This window comes from Martes martes, assembly GCF_963455335.1.
Source record: "Martes martes genome assembly, chromosome: 9".
Taxonomy (NCBI): domain Eukaryota; kingdom Metazoa; phylum Chordata; class Mammalia; order Carnivora; family Mustelidae; genus Martes; species Martes martes.
The window spans coordinates 23086580-23113102 of NC_137896.1; the positions used below are offsets into that span (position 1 = coordinate 23086580).

The 26523-nt window shown below is 57.9% G+C and overlaps 2 protein-coding genes across 3 annotated transcripts in view; one reads left to right on the top strand and one right to left on the bottom strand.

Moving 5' to 3' along the window:
• The window catches only part of TRPC4AP (transient receptor potential cation channel subfamily C member 4 associated protein), a 72646-nt gene extending 71715 nt beyond the window's left edge, over positions 1-931 (top strand). Inside the window, exons 19-20 of one of the 2 annotated variants that reach the window (XM_080812818.1) lie at positions 1-183; positions 678-931. In XM_080812818.1, the coding sequence (XP_080668944.1) occupies positions 1-138 (138 nt within the window). In that variant the 3' untranslated portion in view covers positions 139-183; positions 678-931. The other variant, XM_080812817.1, reaches the window with a different exon arrangement.
• MYH7B (myosin heavy chain 7B) lies at positions 896-24376 on the bottom strand. The gene is made up of 41 exons (XM_080812819.1): positions 24216-24376; positions 22851-22957; positions 22514-22657; positions 21960-22116; positions 21628-21655; positions 20467-20563; positions 18182-18205; positions 17932-18024; positions 17744-17807; positions 16661-16759; positions 16041-16144; positions 15785-15923; positions 15380-15498; positions 15139-15288; positions 14814-14984; positions 13465-13644; positions 13224-13356; positions 13061-13137; positions 12544-12631; positions 12221-12338; positions 10082-10205; positions 9856-9992; positions 8838-9093; positions 7633-7875; positions 6831-7007; positions 6593-6738; positions 6204-6294; positions 5720-6109; positions 4950-5076; positions 4738-4856; positions 4450-4646; positions 3975-4324; positions 3683-3807; positions 3457-3572; positions 2613-3009; positions 2407-2532; positions 2137-2307; positions 1939-2043; positions 1761-1856; positions 1226-1363; positions 896-1139 (listed from the first exon to the last, which is right to left on the bottom strand). Exons 1-41 carry the CDS (start codon positions 24304-24306, stop codon positions 1128-1130), a joined length of 5826 nt encoding a protein of 1941 aa, XP_080668945.1. The 5' UTR covers positions 24307-24376; the 3' UTR covers positions 896-1127.
• Between the last annotated feature and the right edge of the window lie 2147 nt (positions 24377-26523).

Genomic DNA, 26523 nt, shown 5'->3' on the forward strand with positions numbered 1-26523 from the left:
AGCTCCTGCATCAGCTTCTCCTACTGGAAGGAGACCGTGTCCATCCTGTTGAACCCAGACCGCCAGTCGCCCTCTGCCCTTGTCAGCTACATTGAGGAGCCCTACATGGACATAGACAGGGACTTCACCGAGGAGTGACCTTGGGCCAGGCCTCGGGAGGCTGCTGGGCCAGGGCCCGTGCGGGTGAGCGTGGGGATGTGTGCCACACGCCGTGCCCTGGCTACATCCCCCTCTCCCCCCCCCGCCTCCCTGCTACTCTGCCTGCCCCAAGTCTTCAGGTACAGGCTTGGTGGGAAAGGAGCATCTAGAAGCCCCTGGCCGTTGGGTCTGAGGGCCCCAGGTCACTGGGGGAACCTCGGTTCCCTCAAGATCCCCATGATAAGGACAGGGACAGGATGCCCACCCTTCCTTCAGAACCCTGGGGCCCTGGCCCACCCAGAGGTAAAGGAACTTTTAAAAATAGCTCTGTCTGAGCTCTTGCCCAGTCTCTTGGCTGTCAGTCCTGGGGTGGGGAGGGAGGTACGGGCACCCTCCTCCAATCTGTGAGCCAAGCTTGCTCCGGCCTTTGGACCCAGGCAAAGGCTTCTGAGCCCCCTGGGCAGGGGTGGGGGCTACCAGAGGACGCCGCCTTCCCCCACACCTGCCCCTCTGTCCCTCCCTCCTTTGTTTTCCTTTAGTTCCTCTGGTTCTGTTTGCTCACTGGCCGCTGTGTTCATCCCAGGGGGGTTCCCCTAGAAGTGGGAGCCTTTTTCTTCCATCCCTTGGGGCACAGGGTACCTGTGCCCTTCCCCGGGGCAGCGTCTCCTGCCTGAGCCGGCACACACAGGAGCCTGGCTAGGAGCACACCCTCGGCCCCTCCTTGTGTTGCCAATTTATTAACAACAAATAAACCGATTAAGTGGAGACTATTAAAGAACTTTATTTTAAATGACTGATGTGGACCTGACTTTTGTCCAGGGACTGTGTGTTCCTTTCTTCTCCTGAACCTCAGAGAAGGAGAAGGCCCCAGCTAGAACTGCAGACGTGGCATTTACTCAGGGTCCAGTAGGGCTTGGGGCAGACCGGGAAGAAGAGGCAGCAGGAGAGGGCGCGCGGCAGGCAGCATCATCAGAACCCAGACTCTGGCGTCACTCCTTGTGCTAAGGAGAAAGGAGTGGCTGAGTGAGCACCACCATGGGCCCCCGCCCCAGGCAGAGGGCAGGGGGTGCCCGGTGCAGCCCCTCACCTTGGGCCCTAGGGCATCCCGGGTCCGTGCCCGCAGCTTGTTCGCCTGGGTTTCTGCCATGTCTGCCCGCTCCTCTGCGTCGTCCAGCTCGTGCTGGGCCTTGCGGTACTTGGCCAGGTTGGTACTGGCCTGCTGTTCCTGGGGGCACAGGCAGGCCTGGTCACCCTTTGGTAACTGAGAGAGGGGATCAATCCGGTCTGACCCCATCCCCAGAGAGGGCTGGCTTCTGGCCCTCAGCTGCTCCACCACTCCTTGCTCCCCTCCTCCCCCAGGGGGCAGCACTCCTTCCAGAGGTCCGAAGAAGGGGAAAGCACATGGGGTCCCCTTGGAGACAGAGTTAGGTCCTGTCTGTAGCCCAAGCTGAGAAGAAATTGTCCTGCTTCCCCCAGGGATGGTGGGGTCCCTGCCCACACACAAAACCAACACAGACACACAAAGCCAACCCTCGGGAGCCTGGGCCTCTGCTGCCCTCTGGCTGCACTGAAGGGGAGTTCCCAGCTGCCAGGCCCCGGCGGCCCGACTCTTGTGCGCTCACCGCCTCCTCGAACTGGCGTTTGTAGCTCTTGACCTTGCTCTGCAGCTTGTCCACCAGGTCCTGCATGCGAGCCAGGTTCTTCCTGTCCTCCTCAGCCTGGGTAGGCAAAAGCAACTCAGGTCTTGGCCAGACCTGGCCAGCTCCAGGGTCCCCCCTCAAGGCAGACCTGGTTACCCACCTGGTATGCGAGCTCCTTCACCCGGCGCTCGTGTTTCCGCACCCCTTTGAGGGCCTCGGCGTGCTTCTTCTGCTCTGCATCCAGCTCGGCCTCCAGCTCCCGCACCTGCAAGGAGATCCAGGGATGGGCCTGCTGCCCAGAGCCTGCCATCGGGCTGGCCCACCCTGCCAGGGAAAGGACTGGAAGGGCCACACGTACCTTGGCCTCCAGCTTCTGCACCTGCTTCTTCCCGCCACGGAGGGCAGCTTGCTCGGCCTCCTCAAGTCGGGCCTGGAGCTCCCGCACCGTCTGCTCCAGCGTCTTCTTCATCCTTTCCAGGTGTGCACTCGTGTCCTGCTCCTTTTTCAGCTCTTCAGCCATCATGGCTGCCTGTCGGTGGAGTGGGGGGTGGGGGGGAGGGCAAGGTCAGCAGGTGAAAGTCCTTTGGAGCTCTGATCCAGGCCTCCCATGGCCCCAGCCCAGCCTCACATCGGTGATGGCCTTTTTGGCCTTCTCCTCGGCTTCCCGCCTCTCCTGGGCGGCCTCCTCCACCTCCCCACTCAGCTGGGTCAGATCCACTTCTAGCTTCTTCTTTTGGTTCAGGAGGCCTGTGTTCTGAGGAGGGGGAAGCAGAGCCTCAGGGTGGGGGCCTGCTGGCTCTCGCCCTAAGCCTCCCGGGGCCCTCCTGTCCCCACCTGCGAGTGCAGGAGATTAAGGCGCTCGGTGGCCTCGAGCAGCTCCTGCTCCGCGAGTCGCCGGCTGCGCTCGCCCTGCTCCAGCGCGGCCCGCAGCTCCTCCAGCTCCGCGGCCAGCAGTGCAGCCCGCCGCTCCAGAGCCTGCGCCTGCTCTCGGAGCTCCGCCGCCAGCCGCTGCTCCTCGTCTCTCCCCGCCTGCTCCTCCTTGAGCTGGGCCTGCAGCAGCCGAGTGGCTGCCTGCGCCTCCATGGCCTGGCGAGTGGCATGGCCCAGCTGCAGCTCCAGGTCGTTGAGGTCACCCTCCATCTTCTTCTTGAGCCGCAGTGCCTCGTTTCGGGCCCTCGTCTCTGCATCCAGGGAGGCCTGTAGGGACTCCACGGCCCGCTGGTGGTTCCGCCTGTGGGAAGGGGGGAGGAGAGTGGGCACAGGAGAAGGGGGTGGGCACAGGCGCTGGACCTGCTCTTACGCCCAAGGAATGCCGCACACGCAAACCCATTGTGGGAATAAATGAATCGTCCCTCCTGGGTTTCAAGCCCCTTGCAACTGCCTGTTACCCCTCAGAGCAAGTTTACAGGCAAAACCAAGGCTCCAGACAGACGTGAGCTGAATCTTGGCTCTACCTGCACCTTGTAGCCCTGAGCAAGTCCTTTAGTCTCTGAAGTTCACCTCTAGACAGGGGACGATAGTCCTGACCTTGACAGAGCTCTAGGGGAGGGGCAAGCCTGGCAAACTCTGCCTGCCTGCCTTTCTCTTGCCCTCAGGTGGCCGGGACTGGAGGGATGGCAGCCTCCAGAGGAGGAGTGGATGGGAGGCAGCACGCACGTTGGGTGGGCAGGCACCCTACCTCAAGTTAGTGCATTCCTCATCCTTCTCAGCCAGTTTCCGGTCCACCTCAGCCTTGACCTGGGACAGCTCCAGCTGGATCCTCAGAGTCTTGGTCTCCTCCAGCTCCAGGGCTCCCTGGAGCGCAGAGCAGGCAGTATGGGTACAAGGGCCACAATCATGTTACGGGAGAGCAGAGGCCCAGGAGCAGGGCGGTGCCCACCCCCACCTTGTGGTCAGCCCCTGACCTCAGCCTCCTCCAGTGCGGCCTGGAGCTCACTCTTCTCCCCTTCCAGAGCCTTTTTGGCTTTCTCCAGTTCCTGGATGCTCTTCCCGCTGAGGCTGACCTGGTCTGTGAGGTCACTGATCTCCTCTGCAGAGGGAACAGGACACTGAAGGGCCGCCCCCACGCTTTCTGCTCTAACCCGGGTCATTTCGTTCACTCCTAACTCCAGGGGGACCCCGCCAGGGCACCCTCAATGACTCCAAGGGGCTCCCGCTGACCCCACAGCACTTCTCTGACCCCGGGGTGGAGCATACCCTGCAGGTTCTTGTTCTCCCGCTTAAGCGTCTCCAGGGCCTCGAGCGCCTCCTCGTGGCTGTGCCGCAGCCGGAAGAGCTCAGTGCCCAGGCTGCGGGCCTCCCTCTGGGCAGCCTCCAGCTCCCGCTGCATCTCCTCCTCTTGCCGCCGTCGCTCCTCCAGCGCCCGCTCCAAATGCCGCTGCTTCTTGTCCAGCGCGGCTGCCGCTGAGGTGGCCCGTTCCAGCTCTAGGGTCACGTCCTCCGACTCCGTCTGCAGTCGCAGCTTGGCCTTCTCCAGGGAGGAGCACTTGGCGTGAGCAGCCTCCACTCCCTCCTCTGCTTCCTGCAGCCGCAGGGCCAGCTTCTTTCTAGGCCATGGAAGCAGACGGTGGGAGGCTGGCTCAACAGTGCCCCGTCTCTCCTCGGCCCCTGATGGCTTGGAGGCTTGGACACCACCCCTACACAGTGATGGCTCGGTGAGTAAGGCACTCACTTGGCCTCCTCCAACTCCTCGGTCCTCTGGATGGCATCTGCCTCGTACTTGCTCCTCCACTGGGCCACCTCAGCATTGGCCTTGGACAGCAGCCGCTGCAGCTCGGCCTGGGCCTCTGCTTCCTCCTCATGCTGCTCCCGCAAGAGGTCACAGTCGTGCCGCAAAGCCTGTACAGCATGGGCCAGCGCACTCTTGGCCTGCAGGGACCGCAGGGACCTCAGCATGGGACTGGGCCGGTGGCCCCAGGGCCCACCCTGCCCACTCTGGGGTGGCCAGCGGCCAGCCCACCTTGCTCTCCTCTTCCAGCTGCCTCCGCAGTTCCTCCAGGCTCTGGGTGGCCGAGGCCTTGCCCCGGCTCAGCTGGCTAATCAGAGACTCCTTCTCCTCAAGCAGGCGGCTCAGCTCCCCTGCAGGCAAAGGGGTGAGCCAGCAGGTCAGGCAGGCCCTCGAGGGGCGGCACCAAGGCCCCCCGGGTGGCCCAGCCGAGCCCCTGGCCTCACCACTCTCAGTCTGCAGCCGCCCACGCTGAGTGCTCGCATCTGCCAGCTGCCGCTGCAGCTCCTCCACCTTGATCTTGGCCTCACTCAGCTGATCCTCATAGGTGCGGCACAGCTTCTCTGCGCTGGCCTGGGATCCAGGGTCAGGAGTCAGAACAAGTTTGTCAATCACAAGGCAGTGTCTGGGGCTGCCAGCCGGAGGCTGGGACACTGGGGTTGTGAACTAAAAGGCTAGATGTGGGCTCAGGAAGCAAAGGGAAAGCAAAGCCCCAAGTTCAACGTCAAGAGATTCTACTGCTAGACCATTTTTTTAAAAGATAGGTGTCAGAAGTGAGAGGGCCAAGGTGAGGTTAGGATACTAGAGCCTGAAGTCAGCTGCAGACTGGTCACAGGTCAGCTGTCAGGACTGGTGGTACAAAGGTCAAGGGCCAAGGTTGGATGCTGGGGTTCAGGACAGGAACAGTCAGTCAGGATAGAGATTAGGGACCAAGATGTTAAAATTAGATGCTGGGTCAAAAATGACCTAGAGTCAGAGCACAGAGTTTAGCAGGAGTCAAGATTTGAGGTCAGGACGGGTGTGGCGTTGGGGCTGAATGACAGGTGAATAGATCAGGGGTCAGGCTCAGGTACAGGGTCAGGCCTAGCGTGGGTCGGTAGTGGCATGGGGATGGTCAGGGGCCGGCGGGTGGGAAGAGTGCTGGAGTCAGGATGGGTTCAGAGTCGAGATGGGTGCGGGATCCGAGCTCAGGAGGGGCCAGTAAGGGGGCAGACACCTTGCCGCGGGCCAGAGTCTCCACATTGGCGCCCAGATCATCCACCTCCATGCGCAGCTCACTCTTCTCCTTTTCCAGCTTCTGCCGCACGCGCTGCAGACTGTCCACCTGCTCGCCCAGCTCGGCAGCGCTCTCTGCCTGCTTGCGGCGCAGGGCAGCCACGGTGGCCTCGTGCCGCAGCGCCGCCTCCTCCAGTTCCCGCCGCAGCCTGCCCAGCTCGGCCTCGCGCTTGCGGCACCCCTCCCGCTGCCCCGCCGACGCCCCACCGGCCTCCTCCAGCCGCTCGCTCAGTTCCTCCAGCTCCCGGGCCGCCTCTGCCCGCTGCTTCTCCACGCGGGCCCGGGCCGCCCGCTCCGCCTCCAGCTCCTCTTCCAGCTCCTCCGCCCGAGCCTGGGGATAGGCACACGGCAGCTGGCACCTCCTCCGTGCACCACTAGCCCTGGCTCTTCCCACCCCCCACCCCCCACCCCCGTGCCCCACACACCTGCAGTTCCTTGATCTTCTTCTGTAGCTGTGCCCCGAGGAGCTGCTCGTCCTCTACCCGCAGGTTCAGCTGACTCAGCTCCGAGTCCTTCCTGGGGGTGGTGTGGGGCGTGAGCCAGGGCAGGGCGGACTGCCATGGACCAGCCTGGAGGCGCCCCGCCCTCCAGTCTCCCGGCTCCCTGTGAGGCACCCAGCCCTAAGGGACCGCCTCCACCCCATGGTCCCCCTCAAACCCCCCAGCCCTGAGCCTGGCCTGGGCCCTTGGTCCAAGGAAGGCGGGACGCTCTGCGTGCACCCTAGCGACCCCCATCTCAGTCCTCCACGCTCAACTTCTGCAGCAATGCCGCCTGCTGGCCAGGGGCTCAGGTCGGCTGCCCACCGCATGCCTACTTCTTGAGCTTCTCCTCCAGCTGCTGCTTGTCCTGGGCGGCATCCGTCACCGACTCCTGCGTCAGCTTGAGGTCACCCTCGAGCTTGCGCCTTGCCCGCTCCGTGTCCATGCGCAGCTTCTTCTCTTGCTCCAGGGAGCACTCCAGCTGGGGGGCAGGAGGGGGGGCAGGCTCAGCCGCCAGGCCCAGCTGCCGTGCCCCCCCGACTCCCGCCAGCTTCCGCTGGGGCCAGGACTCACGTCTTCCACTTGCTGCTCCAGCCGGAGCTTGGCCTTGGCCAGAGCGCTCACACGGTCCTCCTCGGCCTGCAGGTCGCCCAGGGCCTGCTGGTGGGCCTCCTGCAACGCCTTCTTCTCCTTGGTGAGTCGGGCCACTGACTCATCCAGGGCCGCCATCTCTTCCGTCAGGTTCTTCACCTGTGCCAGTGGTGGGGTCACCATGAGGACGCACCCCCCACACTCTGGTCTGAGAAGCCACCCTCCAGGTCACAATGACCGCCCCTTCCAGCTAGGGGTCTCTGGCAAGTCACTCCACTCAGCCTCAGTTCTCAGCAGACGCCAGTTTCCTTCACTGTAATGGGTTCCGGGCAGTCCTGGCTCCCCTGCTCCCCGCCGTGAGCACCCGGGCAGGCACCCAACCCCGCGCCTGCCTCCCTCCCTGTGTAAAAGCGTCCACACTTCCGCTCCCACGAACTGCGTGGGGCTGTGGGAGGGCCCGATGGCAGAAGGCAGGCAGTGGCAGGCAGGGCACGCAGAGCTGGGCAATGGGCCTTCTGCCCTCAAGAGGCTGCGGTCCGGGGCGGATGCCAGATGCCAGCAGCTGCTGAGCGCCTAGGCCCTGAGCTGAGTGTCCGCGGGAGCTACTGACACTGACTCCTCAGCCACCCAACAAGGTAAGTGCTGTTCTCGACCCCATTTGACAGACGAGCAAACTGAAGCCCACAGAGAGGAGGGGACCCGCCCGCGGCCACCCAGCAGGGGTGTCCTAGAGCCCAGAGGGAGAGCAGCAGCTGCCTGGCCCCATGGCCAGCTGGGCCCACACCTTGTTCTCTGTGGCTTGCTTCTCCTTCTCGGCCTTGGCCAGTGTCAGCTCTAGGTCATCGATGTCCTTTTTGAGCTCTGTGCACTCGTCTTCCAGCTTGCGCCGGCGGGCGGCCAGGTCGGCATTCACCTCCTCCTCATCCTCCAGCCTCTCGCTCAGCTCCTTCACCTTCGCCTCGAGCTGCACCTTGGACTTGATCAGCAGGTGGCAGCGCTCCTCCGCGTCCGCCAAGTTTTCTTGCTCCTGGAGAGGGATGTGGGGAATGGGGCAGGGCCAGAGCCGGCTAAACCAGCCAAGGGAGACCAGGCCAGCCCCGAAGAAAGTTCTCATGTCCACTTCAAGTCCTGACCCCCATGCTCAGCTGGGCTCTGGGGACCAGGAATGCTCCTGACCCACCTGCTCGGGGCCCTGAAGGGGCTCGGGTGTGATGGAATGAGGGCTCAGGAAGAGGGAGAGGCAGGAGCTGAAGCAGAAACATCCAGAGGGGAGCACCTGGGGGCAACCCAGAGTGACACCCGAACACAGGCTCGAGGAAAGAAGTTCCGGGCTGAGGCCTTCCGGGAGGATGGGCAGCAGTGCCCCGGCTCGGCTGGGGTCCTCTCTCCCACCTCGCTGCCTCCCCACCACCTGGCTGCCTGACAGTCTCTGCACCAGCAGGTGAGTCTGGTGACCACACCCTGTCCTCCCACCAACGTGTCACCAGAGCTACCATGGGGCTGGTGCACAGGTGACACTCAGTGTTTGGGGAAGGAAGGAATGCCTCTTTGGACTTGGGGAGATTACAGACCCTTGATCCCTGCCCTCTGGCTATTACTGTTACTTGCCACCTGAGTTCCCAGGGGAAGGGAGCAGAGGTGTGTCTCCAGGAGGGCAAAGGAGGGCGGGCTGGGGAGATGGGGCTCAACTGTGGGTTTAGCAGGAAGCCCAGGCAGCAGGAGGTGGGAGCATCAGGACGTGTGGACAGACAGACTCGGAGGGTGGGGAAGCCAAGCACGGACATGAGCCCACAGGCCTCCAGTCATGGCACATCTGGGACTGGGAAGACCAGATCCTGAGCACCTGGGGCATACCAGGTCCACCCCAGCCCAGAGGGAGGGGGTGTGGCAGGATATTTCCTCAAAGCAGCCTGCGGTTTTCTGGGGTGCCAGGGGGCGGACAGCCACGGGTCACCAAGGGAATCCCCTCCCTTCCCTTCCCCCACTCACTGCCTGCAGCTGCAGGGCCAGGTCATTCTTCTCCTGGGTGACACTGACGTGGGTCTCCTCCAGCTCCTGGCGCTTGGCCTCCGCAGCAGCCAGAGCCCCGCGGAGCCCCCGCAACTCGGCCCGCAGGGCGGCCAGCTCCTCCTCGGCCTGTGCTGAGCGCAGCAGCGGCTTCATCTTGAAGAAGAGCTTCATCCATGACCAGTTCTTGACAGCGTTGAAGGCACGGATATTCCACTGGATGGTGAACAGGGCATCCCTGGGGAGGGGAAGCCACAGGGGGCCGGGAGGCTCAGTGCTACCCTCGCAGTGACAGCCCCGACGGTCTGGGGCCCTGGGCAAGGCTCGGCACTACACGCTCTCAGGGTGATCTCCCTTCACCTTCCCGGCAGCCCTATAGGTGGGTCTGATGCCTCTGATTTCTAGGTGAGCTGGACAGAGAGATCCAGGATCCAACAGGGTTGCCTCCATGGCAGGGGCTTACAAGCCCTAACTGTCCTGGCGACCTTGCAAGTGTCCTGAAGACACTGGGAATGGATCTTGCTATGCTCTGGGGTCGGACTACACAGGGCTCACACCTCACATTAGCCGCTCTGCCCCCCTGACAACCAGCTGTGATGGGGTCTCCGCCTCATATGGTGGCCCTTCTGGGGCTGGAGATAATCACAGCACCTACCTCAGGGGACTGTCGCACACATTAACCAAGATTATGCAAATAAAGCCTCTGCCTGGGGCTGGCACTTCAAGAGCATTGAAAAACACCACTTGTCATTATTACCCATCGGGGCCACACTCCCGATGGCCTGCAGTGCAGGGAAAGGTGCTCTTACCCCAATTTTTGAGGTGAAGAAATAGAGACGGACAGTTGAGGGGCACAACACAGAACCTGCCCCTTCAGGGCCACCTGACCAGCCCCAGGGGCTAACTAAGCTGAACCATGGGACAGATACTGTGACGCACCGCAGAGAGCCTGGGGGTCCCACCCTCTCCCCAGCCAGCTCCTGCCCCACCCCCACCACACCTGCCACCCAGCAGGCGCTGGTACTCCAGGCGCATGAGGCGGCCCCGGCTCCGGGCCTGCAGCAGCGTCAGAACCTTGGCCAGTCGCTGGTCACGAAGCTCCTCCAGGACCCCAAGAAGCCCAGCCTTGAAGAACACCTGGGGGTGGGGGAGGCACCAGGTGGAACCCCAAGTGCCTGCGTGTTGTCTGTCCTCCGTGACCACCCTCCATCCCGGGTGCCCCTGACCTTGGTGTGGCCAAACTGGTACTGCGTGTGGTCAATGTCCAAGGAGCCCAGGAGCTTCTCTGTGGCCTTCCTGCTGTCCATGAAGGTGTCGTCCGGGATGGCACTGGGGTTCAGGATACGGTACCTGGGGGAGCAGGGAAAGGCTGGTGAGGAGGGGGCGGGGCAGGGGAGGGAGGGACAATCATCGCTGGGCCTCACAGAGGCCAGTGAGGAGGCTGCAGACTGCCCCACCGAACCAGCTGGTGGGCAGCGTGGCGGCCCTGGGGCCTGAGCATGCACTGCTTAAAACGCTTGGACTGCATTTAAATGCATTTTTTCGGGGCGCCTGGGTGGCTCAGTGGGTTAAAGCCGCTGCCTTCGGCTCGGGTCATGGTCCCAGCGTCCTGGGATCGAGCCCCGCATCGGGCTCTCCGGTCACCAGGGAGCCCGCTTCCTCCCTTCTCTCTCTGCCTGCCTCTCTGCCTACTTGTGATCTCGCTGTCAAAATAAATAAATAAAATCTTAAAAAAAAATAAATAAATGCATTTTTTCATTACATTTGTTAAGAAATTGTATTTACAATGGGCATGCAGCACTTTCATATTTGAACTTATAATTTTTTATAATTTTTTTTTTAGAAGACAAAAATAGGGGCGCCTGGGGGCTCAGTCTTAAGGTTAAGCGTCTGCCTTCAGCTCAGGTCATGATCCCAGTGTCCTGGGATAGAGCCCCACAATGGGCTCCCTGCTCGGCGGGAAACCTGCTTCTCCCTCTCCCATTCCTCCTGCTTGTGTTCCCTCTCTCACTGTGTCTCTGTCAAATACATAAAAATTTTAAAAATTAAAAAAAAATAGAAGACAAAAAATACAACAAACGTGATATGGTACAGTGTATCAAAGCTGAAGGAACATTTGAGGGAGAGGATTCTAGAGCAAGGGTTCACGGTGGCTGTGGCCACGCTGTGAAGGCCAAAGAAACATGAAAGCTCCCTCCCAAGGGCACTGAGGAACAAAAAGCGCGTCTCATGAGGCTATGGGATTTTGCAGCCATAACAAAATGAGTGATGCCACACGTCATTATACACCTGAACCCACACAGTGTCCAACACCATACGCAAACCCTGATGTGAACTATGGGTGGTTACGGTGTGTCATCCACTGTGACAGAGGTCCCACTCCGGTGAGGGATGCTGATCGTGGGGGAGGCTGTGCATGTGGGGGGCACAGGTATATGGGAAATCTCGGTACCTTCCCCTCCACGTTGCTGCGAACCTAAAACTGCTCTTAAAAAAAGTCTTAATTAAAAGAAAAGAGAAGTCACGGTGCAGACTTTCTGTCTGCGGACAAAGAGCAATCTCTTTCTCTTCTACGGAACAACAAACTCACAAAATAAGGGTGGAGGGTTGGGGGGCTGAGAGCATGCACGCACGAGACAGCACGCATGTGAGTGTGCCCACAGTCTTCGTGTCAACACGCGTGGGTACGTCGTGACCCTGGGGACTTCAGGACAGGGAGGGAACTATGTACACCTAGAGCCTGACAAACTCAAACTTTCAAAGGTGGAGGGAGCTAATAGCGCCGACTGGCTTTACATAAAGTCTAGTCTCCGGGGACCCTCACTCAATCCCCAAATCCACACCCAGCTCCGCCTGACCCCCACTTCAACGTCTCCCCTCAGGTATCTGCTGCAGACATTTTAAACTTGACTTGTTTAAAGTGGAGCTCAATCCACTACCCTCCATCCCCCAAAATAGCAAAAAACCCTGTCTTGGTATCTCAGTAAACCGACCACCAACTCCCAGGTGGCTTGGGCCCCAAACCTGGGATCCTCCTCCTTCTTACTCCCTATTTAGCCCACCAACACAGCCCACTGGCTGTGCCGCAAACACTCAGGGCAAGCCTGCTGGCTACTCCCCCAGCCCGCTGCTGTCTCAGCCACCACCACCTGCCCTGAGAGGCCTGCCCAGTCCCCTCCCCAGTCCCGGTGTCCCTGGTGTCCCCCTTGGTGACTGGAATCTCAGTCCTTGGACCCTTGATCCCTTTGGCTCTAAATGTGTGCCCTTCCCATTCCCTCGGGCTGCTGCCTGCACCTGGAGGAGAGCAAAGGGGAAGGGAGCTGTGTAGGAGCTGTGGGGGGGGCGGGTGGCAGGGAGACACGCACCGCTGCCGGAAGTCAGCATAGAGCAGCCTGTTGGGGAAGCCCTGGCGACAAATCCGGATCCCCTCCAGAACCCCGTTGCAGCGCAGCTGGTGTAGGACCAAGAAGGCATCCATGACTCCTGGACGTGGTGGGGGTTCAAGGGAGAGGTTAGAAGCCAATGGACACATCTTCATGTCCCAGAGAAAGACCACCGGCCCACAGAGGGGCTTTCTTCAGGACCGTGTGGGCCCCAAGGGAAAGGAAGACCCAGCTTCTCAGTGGGCCCTGTCCCCTCCCTCCAGTGGACCCCGCCCCCCCGACCAACCCAGCCCTGGGGAGACTACCTGGGGTCTTGTTCTCATTGGGGACAATGCAACGGACAAAGTGGGGCTGTGTGGCCCGCAGGTTGGTCATCAGCTTGTTGAGATTCTCCTGGCGGTGGGAGAGGGGAGAAGGCACAAGAGGGGCAAGAAGCAGAATTGGAAACCATAGCGGATCAGCCCGCTAAGGACTGGTGAGCCGGGCATCTAAGCATGCCTCTGCGCATCGGTCCTTTCACTCCGGTCCTTGTGACCCTCTTCCCTCTTCTGCTTGAGTGGGTCCCTGTCACTGTCACCGAAGCCTTCACACCCCGACCCCACCCAATCCCCTTCCCTCCCACAGACCCCGCGGCTCCCTGCCCAGGCAGCGTGGGGACGGGAAGCAGCACAGACTTGCTGTGATGTTCACGTGGAGAGGAGTTAAACATCACTGCAAGTCTTAACGGCCGCCCGCCCAGGGTGCAGGGGACTGAGCAGGGACCAGGGACGGGGGCGAATGCTGGCAGGGGAGGACCTGCACGGGGCCCACCCTGGGCCTCACCTTGTGCAGCTGGGACACCGTCTGGAAAGATGCTGCCTTTTTACGCTTCTCTTTCACCCCAGACTTGGGGGGCTCAGCTAAGAGAGACAGGGGACCAGTCACTCTAGGGGACGCCACTCTGTGAGTATCCTACAGGATGAAGATCTTGTCCCTCTGTACTCACTGGAGCAGGAGCCTGCATAATTCTCATAGAGGGTAGCCAAGAGCTTGTTTTGCGACTTTTGGAAGATAGGGACCACCGTCTCATTCAGTGGGTCCTTGTTTTTCTCCAGCCAGCCCACGATGCTGTAAGGCACCTGGCAGAGAGGAGACAGGTGCTGAGCAAAGGCGGCGTTGGGTGAGGGACGGAGAGCCGAGAGAAGGGAGGAGGGTGGTCAAGCGTTGGGATTCCAACAGGCACCTACCACACCCGCATAGTGGACCACCTCAAAATGGGCCTGGTATTTGCGCTTCTTGTCAGGCCGTGGCTGCTGGAAATTGGGTGACTTCCCCGCATGATTATCGTAGAGCTTGGCCCGGAAGCTGGCGTCTGAGGCCTTGGGGAACATGCACTCCTCCTCCAGGATGGACAGGATGCCCAGTGGCTGCAGACAGGGAACAAGCTTGAAGGGCTGTCATCAGGTCAGCCCATCCTGGCTGGGCCAGATCCCCATAACCTAGAGCCCTTCCTTCTGGAAACCTTCCCAGACGCCCCAACCACCTGTTGGGAGGGACAGAAACCACACAGGTGCCCAGGAGTCCCGTCTTCTAAAAGAGAAGTTGGTGGCTTGGCTGCCAGCCCCCCTGGGCACGAGTCACACTCTGGGCTGTCCTCTTCACTCACAGCTGCACAAACTCAAACTGTTGCCATTCACCTCCTGATGTCTGTGGTCTCCTCCCGACATCTGTGGTCTCTCTCTCTCTCTGTTGCACACACACACACTAACACACACACAGCACCATTAAAAAAAAAAAGGCAATTGAAATTTTGGCTTCCTCACTTACTAGCAGGGGGGGCCGTTGGGCCTCGATTTCCCAACCTGCGAAGTGGGGAATGAATATTTCAAGCAAAAACACCCTGACCCCCTAAATGTGCCAAAGCAGGAGATCACAGAAATGCATAAAAACCACCTGCTGCACAAACTGTTGTGGGGTCTTCAACAACGTTCAATGTTCAAAATACATTTTCAGAGAAAAAGTAAGGTGAGAAATGAGTGCGTGTCTATAAAAGAAAACGTGCGCCCAGAATAACAGGTTTGGAGGAGGCCTACCCAGGTGCCAGCTACAGGCTATACAAGGTAGAGGATTAGGGGGAAACGTTTCTCCCCCCCTTTACTTCTGATCTTTCAAATTTTCTTTGATTTTTCTTTCTTCCGGTCTTCGTACAACGGGAAAATAGGTGTAACCAATCCAATGAAGAAATGAACAGACCCGGGGCACCAGGGTGGCTCAGTGGGTTAAACCTCTGCCTTTGGCTCAGGTCATGGTCTCAGGGTCCTGGGATGAAGCCCCACATCGGGCTCTCTGGTCAGCGGAGACCCTGCTTCTCCCTCCCTCACACTGCCTCCAGCAAACCTTCTCACGGTGACGCACACTGCCATTCACACATGCGCATGCGCGTGCGCACGCACACACGCGCACACACACGCAAGCTCACGTCACCGCGCAGTCGCACACGCGTGCACGTGTAGGCTTGCCCATGCTCGCTCACCAGCCCGCATGCCTTTGTTCCCGTTCACTCCCCATACCCACACCCCCTTGCCCTGCGCCCCACCTTCTCGATGAGGTCAATGCAGGGCTGCAAGTCCAAGCCGAAGTCGATGAAGACCCAGTCGATGCCCTCACGCTTGTACTCCTCCTGCTCCAGCACGAACATGTGCTGGTTGAAGAACTGCTGCAGCTTCTCGTTGGTGAAGTTGATGCACAGCTGCTCGAAGCTGTTGAACTGTGGGAGGGGGGGGGGTGGTGGTGGCGCCGGGCTCAGCGGATTAGCGGATGGCATGGGGGACCACAGAGGACTGGGGTGCATGTGACTTCACCCCCACCCACCCGGGGTGCCCCGCCCTGCGGGGAACAGAGCCCAGGGCCCCTGCGCTCACCTCAAAGATCTCAAAGCCCGCAATGTCCAGGACCCCGATGAAGAACTGCCGGGGCAGCTTGGTGTCCAGGGTCTGGTTGATCCGTGATACCAGCCAGCGGAACAGCCGGTCGTAGGTGGCCTTGGCCAGCGCCCCCACAGCAAACACCACCTGGATGTGTGTAGAGGCGGGGCTGGGACTCGACAGGGAGGGGGTCCTGCCCCAGCCGTCCCCAGTGGACTCTGGCCTGTGAGCCACTCACCTGCTCCACACTCTGGCCCTTGGTCACGTACTCATTCCCTACACGCACTCGGGGGTGCAGAAGGCCCTTGAGGAGGTCCCCACTGCTGACCCCCATCAGGTAGGCAGCCTTGTCAGCACCTGGCAGGGCACACAGGTGGGTTAAGAAGGAAGCGGCCAAGAACATGGGCACCTGGGGGCTCTACCAGCCTCTACCTGGGGTTGGGAGAGGTGGAGTTCAGGCCAGGCAAACCATATGGCTCGGGAGGGTGAGGGTCGGGACTTGAGAAGTCAGGGGTTACAACCAGGCCAGGTAAAATTGAGGCCAAAGGTTGTGGACAAGGGTTAGGGTTGATGGTCATGGATAAGACACAGGGATCAGGGTCAAGGCTGATGGCCAGGTCAGGCCAGGGTCAGGACCCCTCACTCTCAGTGCCGTCAGCTTCGGCCTGCTCCTCCCGCTGTTTCTGCTTGAACTTCATGTTGCCGAAGTGCAGGAGGGCCCCCACAATCTTGTAGCAGGCGCACTTCTCATCCACGCTGAAGCCCAGGATGTCCATGGCGTGCTAGAGCAGGGGACAGAAGGATTGGAGAAGGCCTGGGCCTGCCAAGTGAAGGGCCCTGGGACTGCTCCCCGATCTCCACCCAGCCCCCCACTCCGCCCCCTTCCACCACAGACGTACGTCAGTGGCCATGAGCTCTTCCCCATCATCCATGTTGTCCACAGTGATGACCCCCTGGCTGCAGAAGTGGTAGTCGTAGGGGTTCATAGACAGAAGCAGCATATCTGGGGGGCCCGGGGAGGAGCATAGGGGGTTTGGATGTGTTCATTCAGCTATTCTCCTCCCCGCCATCCCCGCCTGGGAAGTCCTGGGGGCCACCCTGGCAGGAGACTCTAGGGCCCTCCCAGGACTTCTCTGTGGCTGAGTTTCTCACCCCCTCCCCCATGCTCATGGCTTTGCTTTCTTCATGGTTCTCTGAGGAGTGAGCCCAGGCCTAGCTCCACATGGTGTGCTAGAACACTGGGAGGACCACACTCTGCCCTTTTGGGGTTTGTGAGAAAGCGAAGCTGGGCCGAGACAGAGCCACTGCTCCCCCCTTGGTGCTGGACAAAGCCTCTCCAGTCCCAGCATAGCAGAAGGGACAACCAGGGTGATGACACCCAAGGGCCCGTTTCCCAGTACAAGAAGGAGAGAACTCAACGATAACCAGAAGTCCCAGCCAAGGAGTTGGGGGGAGGGGAAGGCCATCCCACGCAGCCCCATGGGCTCTGACTCCCGCTCCATCCACCCCTGCCTCTCACCCTGTAGCTCTGGCTTCTTCCCAGAGAGGATCTGGTAGTAGACGTGGTAGCCTCGCTCCCCGGGCAGCTGGAAGATCACTCGCGACTTCTCCAGGAGATCTGGGAGAAAGAGGGGCACCGGCCTACCATCCCATTTCTCCCCAGACCGGGACACCCCGACAGAGCTGAGGGGGGCAGGGAGGAGGTACCAGTGAGGGTCAAGGGTGAGTGGAGAAGCGCTATGTCCACACACGAGCCTGCAGATACTGAAGGGTGTCAGCGTGGGAATGTGCATCTGTAGGTCTGTGTGTCTGGCAGGGGTCGGGGGTGGGGGTTATCTATGTTTGTCTTTCTTTCATCTGTGGTTTCGTTCCTTCATCCACAGACCATGCTCCTTCCCTTCAGAGCAGAGCTGGCGTGTCAGTGACATGTGGAGCTGAGCTCCCATGTGTCTGCAAAGGGGTTCGGTCAAGGAGTAAATGAAGACGTTCCTTGGTCATCACGTGCCTGTGGCTCATCCATCGGGGTCTGGCCATGTGTCCCAAGGTGGGGAATGGTCAGTGCAGGGCCTTGCTGCAGCCTGGGACCTGGTGTCCCAGCAGCAGGGCTGGGTCAGGTAGGAGGGGCAACAACCCCTAAGAGGCGGGAGTGGAGGCTTCCGGAAGGACAGAGACTCTGTGTGTACATGAGACTGGGGCAGGTCAGGGGTACAGGCCTGCCCTCCTGGAGGCTAGAGAAAGGACTGAGGTGGGGTAATCACAAGGATCCTGACTGGCCCAGTAAAGATCTGGGTCTCTATCTTAACGTAATGGAATTTAGAAAAGGTTTTTAAGCAGAAACATGATGTGATCAGATCAGTATCTGAGACAGTATCACTCTGGCTGGATGATCAAGCAAGGAATGGAGGCTGGGAGACCATGCAGAAGCCGGTGGAATGATCCAGGTGAGAGTAAGGTAGGTAGGACTGGGCAGTGGCCAGAGAATGGAGAGAAGTGCCTGGAACGGGTGGGAGCCCCAGGACTTGAGGACAGATGCTTAGTCTGAGCAGAAAGACCCAGGCCTCGGTCCCCATCTCCACCCTCTCCCACCCTCCCGGAGACTCACAGCTGTCAATATCTGCGGATGCCAGCTTCCCAGAGGGGCCGAAGTGAATACGGATGAACTTGCCCTGTGGGCAGAGGGGCAGGCTCAGCCGGGACCCAGCCATCTGCGGGGCACTAGCTGCTGAAAGCTCCCACAACCCTCATCTCCCTGCTGCCAACCCCATCCCCTCCCCCACCATGGCCACTCACAAAGCGGGATGAGTTGTCATTCCGCAGGGTCTTGGCGTTGCCAAAAGCCTCCATGGCAGGGTTAGCCTCGATGATTTGATCCTCGAGGGTGCCCTGGTGACAGCAGTGTGAGGGGTCTATCAGCCCCGGTGTCCCAACGGTCCTGGGGTTCGGCCCAACCTGGACAATCTCTTGGGTTGGGGGAATGTAGGGGGGATCCCTGGGGCCTCATTATCATTGCCTGCCCCACTGACCCTGGCCCTATACTTACCCCAGTCTTCGTGGCCAGAAATTGCTGCAGAGAGAAGACAACATGAGAAAGTATGCAGTCTCAGCGGGCTGGTGGATGCGGGTGGCAGTAGTTAGCGGGACAGTGAACATTAGTCACCCCAGAGTGTAACCCCCACGCCCCTCCCCAACCCTGTCAGCACTGTTAGAAGGAGAAATGCTAGAAAGTGGGAACGAGCCTGGCCCTGTTCAGGGGCCTGAGGCAAGGGGCTGTATCTCAGGGTCTCCTGCTTGCAGCCCTTCCCCTCCCCCAGCTCTGTTTCTGGCCTCTTCCATATCCCTTAATTTTCCACTCCAAGCAGCAGCCCTGCCCAAAAGCCCAAGGGCTTCCTGACTAAAATCTCCTCCCCTTCAGAGCCCAGCTCAAATGCCCCCTTCTCAGGAAGGATTCCCTGTGCTCTGAGGCTAGAGGAGCCCTCTTCTGGCTGGAACCTTCTCACCCCTCACCTCCCTCGGTAAGAGCCCTCTTCACACTTCTCCTTTGTCCTGTGACGAGCTGCATCCCCGTCACGCAATTAATTGCCCATAAATTATTAGAAAAGATGGCCCTGGCAGGTGTATATTATTAGCCCTAATTTGCAAATGAGGAAACTAAGGTTCAGAGCAGGGAAGTGACCTCCAGGCCACACAGTAAGTGAGGGGCAGGGCAGGAACTGAGCCCAGGCGTCCTGTCTCCCATGACACCACAGCCATCGCACCTCTCATCTAGAGGGACCTGCTGAATTGAGGGGATCTCTCCCTTCCTCTCCCAGCCTCGAACTTGCCTTCTGCCCATGTTCCCTTCTTTCCCTTCCCCACCCTGGCTTCTGGGAAGAAAGGGAGAGGAAGGAAGGGACGGATTCTGGAATGCCAGGTGCCAGGCCGCCAAGGGACTCTGACTATTCACTCACCTCCGGGGAGCCCAAGACTTAAAAATCCCCCCAAAGACACTGCTGGGGGAACCAAGGCTGGAGGGAAGTGGCAAGAACCCCTCCTTCCGAGCTCCGCCCCCCACACTCACATTCGGGGGCCTTTTGAACAGGGTTCTCTATGGCAGATGTAGTCAAATTTGGGGCCAAGGGAAGGGGACTGATAAAGCTTTTTAAGTTCCAGCATCCATGGACCCTGTGAGCCAGCCTTTCTTTCCACGAACTCCCTTGCCTGACAGCCCCACATACCACCTTGCAGAGCTCCTTTCTGCCCCACCCTTCCCAGCTGCACCCCTGCCAGCTCTGGCCTCTCCCTGCCCTCCGTTCCATTACTGGACCAAGCCCCAACTTTCTGCAGCATCCTCAGAGACACTGTGGGGTGGGGTGGGGGGGGTTTCAAAAACGGGGTGGGGAAGGGAAGGAGCAAAGAGCACCAAAAAGTCAACAGCAAAAACAAAACGACAAAAACAACCACCACCACAACAACAAAAAAAAATAAAAATAAAAACAAAACTGAAAGGAAAAACAAAGAAACAAAAGCAAGAAAATCAAATGGGGGAAAAAGGAAAAGGTAAAAAGAAAAACTATTTTAAATGGAAAAAAAAAAAAAGGAAAAGAAGAAAGAAAAATGCCCCAGAATAAAGCAAGGCTTAACAGGACCAGGAGTGGGTGCTGAGTAGGAGGTGGCCTTGGGCTTCTGGAAAGAAAAGGCAGCCCATTTTGGGGGTGGAGGAGCACACACAGAGCTCTGAACAGCTGGCCCTGGGGGCTAAGAATGAATGTTATACCCGGAAAACAAAAATAAAACAAAACATTGGTCCCCCATTATTTCAGAAATTTCAAAAATCCATACAGAAATCACAGGGTGAGAAACCACCCCCTGACCCTGGCTGTTGGGACTGCCAAGTGGCCCTGGCTCTGGTTAGACTCCATAAGCCTGCTTTTTGACTGACAGCAGGTAACTGTCTTTGGTGCATGAAAACCAAGAAAACAACCACCTCGGAGTTAAAAGCTGCCTATTTGGTAAACTTTCAAAATAAGAAGGGAAGGGAAATTTACATAAAAAGTTTAGGAACAGCTGTGGTCCCGCCCCTGTGTGTTACAGGTGGGGCCACTGAGACAGGCCCAGAATTGGGACCCACGGTGTGGAGGAGGCGGTCACAGCCTCTCTCTTGGTCAAGCCTTGCTCAGGCCAGAGACTGCCACCAGGGTGGGAGGCTCAGGCAGGGCTAGAGGCTCTGGGGGATCAACTTTCTAAAAAGGAATTAAAGAAAAAAAAAAGAAAGAAAGAAAAAGAAAAGAGAAACAGTGAGAAGCAGTGGGGAGCATGGGGAGCGGCGCCCATGTGGGCGAGTCTTACGGCCTTCTTGCCCGGCCCGTCTCCCAGGGCAGCGACGATGGCAAAGTACTGAATGACCCGCTTGGTGTTAACCGTCTTACCGGCCCCCGACTCTCCGCTTAGACGACACAAACATGAGTCACCAAAGCCCATCTGGCCACTGAAATTCCCCTCACCAACCCCCCCAACACTCCACCCCTCAATCAGGACAATGCTTTACTTCTCCCCACCCCGCTCCCAATTCAGGACCCCCAACTCAAGACCCTCCACGGATAGATCAACCCTCGGAGGTGCTAAGGGTTTATAAAGCAAGTCAGGGCAGAACACCCATGTGAGATGAGAACACACATGATGATGCCACTGTCTACTGAGCCCTAACTTCATGCCAGACACTGGGCCAAGTGCTTTACCTGCACTGGCTCGTTGAAGCCTTAGAAACCCTGTAAAGCAGGCACCATCATAACCCCTATTTTATGGGTAAGGAAATAGGACTCAGGGAAGTTATGTAAATGTCTGTGCTGTGTGCCAGGCACATATGTTAACTGCCCGACTCCTTATAGCTCTGCATGGTAGGTAGGTAGGATTGTTCAGCTTTTACTGATGAGACTCAGGGGCCCAAGGGTACCAGCATGAAGTGGATGTGTGAGAACTTGAACCCAGATCCTTCTGGTTTTACAGGTCTTGCTTTTAACCACCAGGCTGCATGCACACACACTCACACACAATGTTCATACTGGCTTGGCATGAACTTGGCATGTACGAATTCTACCACTTTCTCATAGGTGCAAATGAAAAATCAAAATAAGATTCAGAGGTAAGGAAACTGTAGAGAGGAAAGGGAAAGTCATCTCCCCCCTCCCATCGAGCCAGAACCATAATTTTTCAAAATTTTCGAAAGATCAAGCGGGGCAAGGGCGATTCCAGGTCCTGGTGGGAAGGGAGTATCAGGGCTGGTGATCACTCTGGTGCTTGGGTATCCCTTCCCTGTCCACCACCCCATAATGCATCTGCCCAGAAAGGAGACAGAGAAAATGCTCTAATTTAGCTTGGATACCAGCTCCAAATGGTAGAGGCCCTGTCCTAAGTGCTTTGGAAATCATCCCTGGGAAATGATTTTAGTTCCACTCCCCTCCTGCCAGGTAGCCAGCACTTCCCACCACACCCCCAGAGCCCCACACTCACGTGATCAGCATGGACTGGTTCTCTCGGTCTGGAGGAAAGGGTAGGAGATAGAGAAGTTAGCCAAGGTAGGGAACCAGTCACAGGTGCAACACTGCATATCCATGGAACTGGGGCAGGCCCTCTACCACCCAGGGCCAAAAAGGGAAGGACCAAGTGGAATCATCTGGACTGTGCCCAGCTCCCACTTGGAAAGACAGAACGCTATGCTGGGAGTGTCCAGCAGCATCAAAAGGGAAGCAGTACACGTGGAGGGGAAGGGGTCCTTTACAGGGGCCTCCCTGGAGCCGGGGTAGAGGTCTTGGGTGAGGGAGAGGAGTCCAAGCGGCTCTTACTGCGCAGCATGTCATTGTAGGCGTTATCCGCCACTGCATATATGTGGGGTGGGGCCTCCGAGCGGCGCTTTCCCTTGTAAGCAGCCACCACGGAGGCCGTGTACACCGGGAGCCATTTGTAGGGGTTGATGGTGACACAGAAGAGGCCCGAGTACGTCTGAGGAGAGAATGTAAGGTGGGTTATTGAAGGCCAAGTTCCTACCCTCCGGCCCCAGCCCTCAAGAAACCTTCCCTGGCCCTTGCAATATGCCCCAAGCGGCTGTCCGTACCCGCCCCAGCCCTCACTCCCGCCCGTAGCCCGAGGCCCCACCTCCACATTGCCACGCCAAGCCTCTAGCTCCAGCTCCGCCCCTGCACTCCAGGAGCCGAACCCCCTCTAGCCCCGCCCCTGCCTGGGGCCCCGCCTCCCCAGGGCCATGACATCACCCTGTCCCACCCTTAGCCCCGCCCCTTCCCCCGTGGCCCAGTCCCCACAGCGCAGGGGCTCTTCCCCTAGCCCCGCCCCTACCTCTGTGGCCCCACCCCCACCGCCCGCAGCCCGGACCCTGGCTCACGTAGATCATCCAGCGAGCGTAACGCTGGCGCAGGTTGTGCAGCACCGCTGCCTCGTTGAGGTGCGTCATCATGGCCATGTCCTCCAGCAAGTCGAAGCGGGGCGGGTTCATGGGCTGCAGCTCTGCTTCGCGCACCATCAGCATCTGTCCGGGAGGCCATATCGTGGGAGGCCTTAACACAGGGTGGGGTGGCAGACCGACAGGAGCCGACTAACCTCAGCCTCTTACCCCTGTGCACCACCCTCCCACCTCCTTTCATTCAGTGTGCCAGCTCTAGCTAGTAAGGAGCTGCACCCCAGGAGACAGAAAAGCTAATCCCAAAAGAGGGGAGCCAAACCTTCTGGTCTTTGGTCTCCACGTTGACTCTGCCCCCAGTAGCCTCCGACTTGATCTCGGCCTCCACATAGGCATCCTGTTCATCGGGTACCCATACCCTCTTCTTCCCTGGTTGGGGGGAGAACACTGGGGCTTGAGAAGGCTGAGGCACATCTGGGGCTGGGGGCCCAGCTGCAGTTCCCAAGCCATGTCAACAGAGCTATGCCCCCTCCCATGAGCCCCTCTGCCAGGATGCAGGGAATACACAGAGAAGATCCTTCCACACCCAGGATCCTGGAAGGGTAGAGCAGGGAGAGTCTATCGGGATCTCTTCAGAGGGCTTCCCTGAGTTAACAGTCCCTTACCACCCACTTGGGTTCAGATTCCTGTTTTTGCCTTATCTACCCTGCGACCTTGGGAAAATCCCTTTCTCTTTGGGTCTGTTCCCTCCAAGGCAAATGTTATGGGTATCTCCTGAGGTCCCATATGGAGCACCCCTCAACATCGGGAACATAATTCTCGGTTCTTCCTCCCCCATTTTGCTGAAGACTCAAGTCCACTTCTCCTAATTCCATGTCTTGCCTGACCAGCTGGTCCCCAAGCTTCAGGGAGCCCCTATGTCACGGTGGTTAAAGGCATGGACTGAGATTGCAGACCGCCAGATTCTGTTCCCTGTCCTGTTGCTTCTAGCCAAGTGCCTTAGTCAGGACCAGCTACATAACTTGCAGGCCCTGGTGTTAAAATGCAGGTCCCTTGTTGAAAAATTATTACGAATTTCAAGATGGTGATTCCAGAGTGTTAGATCAAGCAGGAGGCCCTTCAGTGGCAGAGGTTGCACACCCGTGAAGCTGGCTTTGGCCTTGGTCCCCACCCTCCCCAGGTTGTTGAGATGATGCATGGGAAGTCATCCACTCAGGCTGACACAAAATAAGCACTTGGTACACATTGCCTATTGTTATTATTGTCCTATGAGCAAACCAAGTCATAAATAGTAGTCTTTATTCCTGTCTTTGGCTCTATGGAAAGCACTAAAAATAACTCAGGTTAAAAAAGCACAGGTTTTATGGACACCAGCCTACATACATACCAATTGCTCTCATCTTGGAGGCGTCGGGCTCCAGCCACAGCCTGCTGCTCCGGGACACAGGGAATACTGTCCCATTTTACAGAGGAGCAAACCAAGGCTTGCTCACAAACATGCCATGATGTACACAGGGTCTCTGAGAATGTAGCCTTAGGACCCTGGACTCTGAGGGAAAGGGCCAGGGCTAAAGCGGTCATGCCAGAGTGCTCCTTCAGCCCTGAGCTCAGTGCCACTACCCCTCCCCACTCCCGGTCTGAGTTCGTAAGGGCTACACTGTGGCTGTGCTCTCCTGCCTTCACTTACCATCCCATGGGACAGTGTGCACCTTCATCAGGTCCTGGTAGCCCTGGCGGAGGTAGCGGGCAGACTCCCCAAGTTCGCTGACATCCATCATGGCGGTGGCACCGAGAGGTGGAGGACAGGGGACTAAAAATTTTGGAGGTTCAAGGCAGTCCAAGGCATCAGGCACTGGAATATGGCAGCAACGGAGGAACTAAGGGCCCCGGGGACCCAAACTGGGACATGATTCAAAACCCAAAAGGCCTAATACTCAGTGATTCCCTGGGGGTCCCCATCTCAGCCTCCCTGGTGAGCCCCCAACACACACACACACACACACACTCTCAAACACCAGAGCATCCTTTCCCGCAGATACAGAGACTCGTGCCCACCCATGGGGACCCTCACCCCTTGGTTCCAACCTCAGCCCTGATCACCCACCTCAGCACCACGGTGAGGGCTGAAAGCTGCGCCACCCCTTTTATTGCCACCGTCAAGGTCAGCGGAGGAGAGCTATGTCAGCAATCTCCACGTGTCACAGCCCCCCCAGCCTGGCCACAGGACACAAAAGGCAAATTCCCTTTTATCTCTACCAGCATGGCCCCTGGGCTATTTTTACCTCCCATTGTCATGGGATCACAAAGGCGGAGAGAGACACTCTTACTAAGTGATAGGGAGGCTGGGATTCAGAGACCAAAGGGGCAGGGACAAAGCCATGAGACATCTGAGAGAACTGAGGAGCTCAAAGAGAGAAACTGAGTCACAGGGAGTCTGATCCACCCAGAAAAAGACTCAGACCCCCAGAAACAGAGAGCAAGGAGACTCAGAGAGGAAACCACAGAATCCCTTTTGGGACCATTTGGCACAACCCTCGATACATCCAGAGAAACTGAGGCCCAGAGAAAAGAAATCATGGGCAAGTCTCACAGATAAGACGCAGCAGAGACCAGAACAAAAAGAGAAGCAGAGAGAATGAGACATCCCTCTCCAATATGGGATGCTGTCTCTTTCTTCCCCACCTCTATCCCCATCTCCCTGGGGTCCCCTGGGGAAATCACACATGAAGAAAACTAGACCAGGGACCACAGGCATGAAGGAGTAATTTGGCTGAAGAGAAAGCAAAATGAGGAAATCAGAACACTTAGGAGACATTCAAGATTCCCAGGACACCAAGTTCTCACTCTTGGCCTCCTCCCGCACCCCACTCTCAACAAGGGTTGAGCACACTGGCGTTCAGTCTGCTTTGGATGGGCTTCGGGATACACCAGGCCACTTCCAGGCTCTCCTGTCCATCACCCCATTCAGGCCTGGTAACACCACAGAGTTTCAGAGTCAGAGAATCAAAGGATCCTGGAACCAGAGACAGTGGACGTGTAGAAGCACGCAGGTGCAGAGCCAGGATTCCAACCAGATGTCAGGCTGAGCAACCACAGAGAAATCCTCCGTACCAACTGGCCACCAATTCCAAACACATGGACATATCTATAGTATATAAAATATATAGAAAATGGGGTGCCTGGGTGGCTCAGTGGGTTAAAGCCTCTGCCTTCGGCTCAGGTCATGATCCCAGGGTCCTGGGATCGAGCCCCGCATCCGGGTCTCTGCTTAGCGGGGAGCCTGCTTCCTCCTCCCTCTCTCTCTGCCTACTTATGATCTCTATCTGTCAAATAAATAAATAAAATCTTAAAAAAATTAATAAAATATATAGAAATAATTTCAAAGATACATTTTCCACTGTATGTAGTTCAAAGCTGGTGAAACTAATGTAGGATGACAAAAGTGGAAGAGGGGTCCTTTGGGGGAGAGTAATGAAGGGATGAGGCACGAGAGAGGTCTCTGGAATGCAGGAAACACTAAAGACTGAGCACAGCGGTGGGGGGGGGTGGTACACAGGTATGTTCACTCTGTGAAACTAATAGAGCTGTGCATTTAAGATGTATGTATTTTATTGCTTGTGTGTTACAGGCAAAGTATGTTTAAAATGCATGGCCAGATTTGGCAGTATCTGTTAAAATTACAAACGTCCAGACGCTTTCAGGAACATATCCTATGGAGACTTCTCCATGTTATGAAATGATACAGGTCTCCTTTGGGTGACGTTTAGACTGTTTCCCAGTCTTTTTGCCAACCAAAGGGCAAGAGCTTGGTCCATGTCCCCCAGTACCTTACAGAGCATCTGCCCACAGAAGAAAGTCAATAAATCTTTGCTGAGTGAGTGTAAGAACTGAACTTGACAGACAGTTTAAGACTATAGGGTTTTACTCTCACGGGGTCAGAGGCAAAGGGGCTATGCTTGAGCAATTTATAGGAAGCTCAGAAGGTGGGGAAACCC

Bases quoted from the DNA above. Each gene is read 5' to 3' on its own strand.
- MYH7B (XM_080812819.1), bottom strand. From the start codon at position 24,306: ATGATGGATGTCAGCGAACTTGGGGAGTCTGCCCGCTACCTCCGCCAG. The intron at 10,206-12,220 runs GTGCGTGTCTCC...CTGCTCCCCCAG, and splicing joins TATGCTGACTTCCGGCAGCG to GTACCGTATCCTGAACCCCA. The intron at 9,094-9,855 runs GTGTGGTGGGGG...TCCCCTCCCCAG, and splicing joins CAGCGCCTGCTGGGTGGCAG to GGATGCCCTGTTCACCATCC.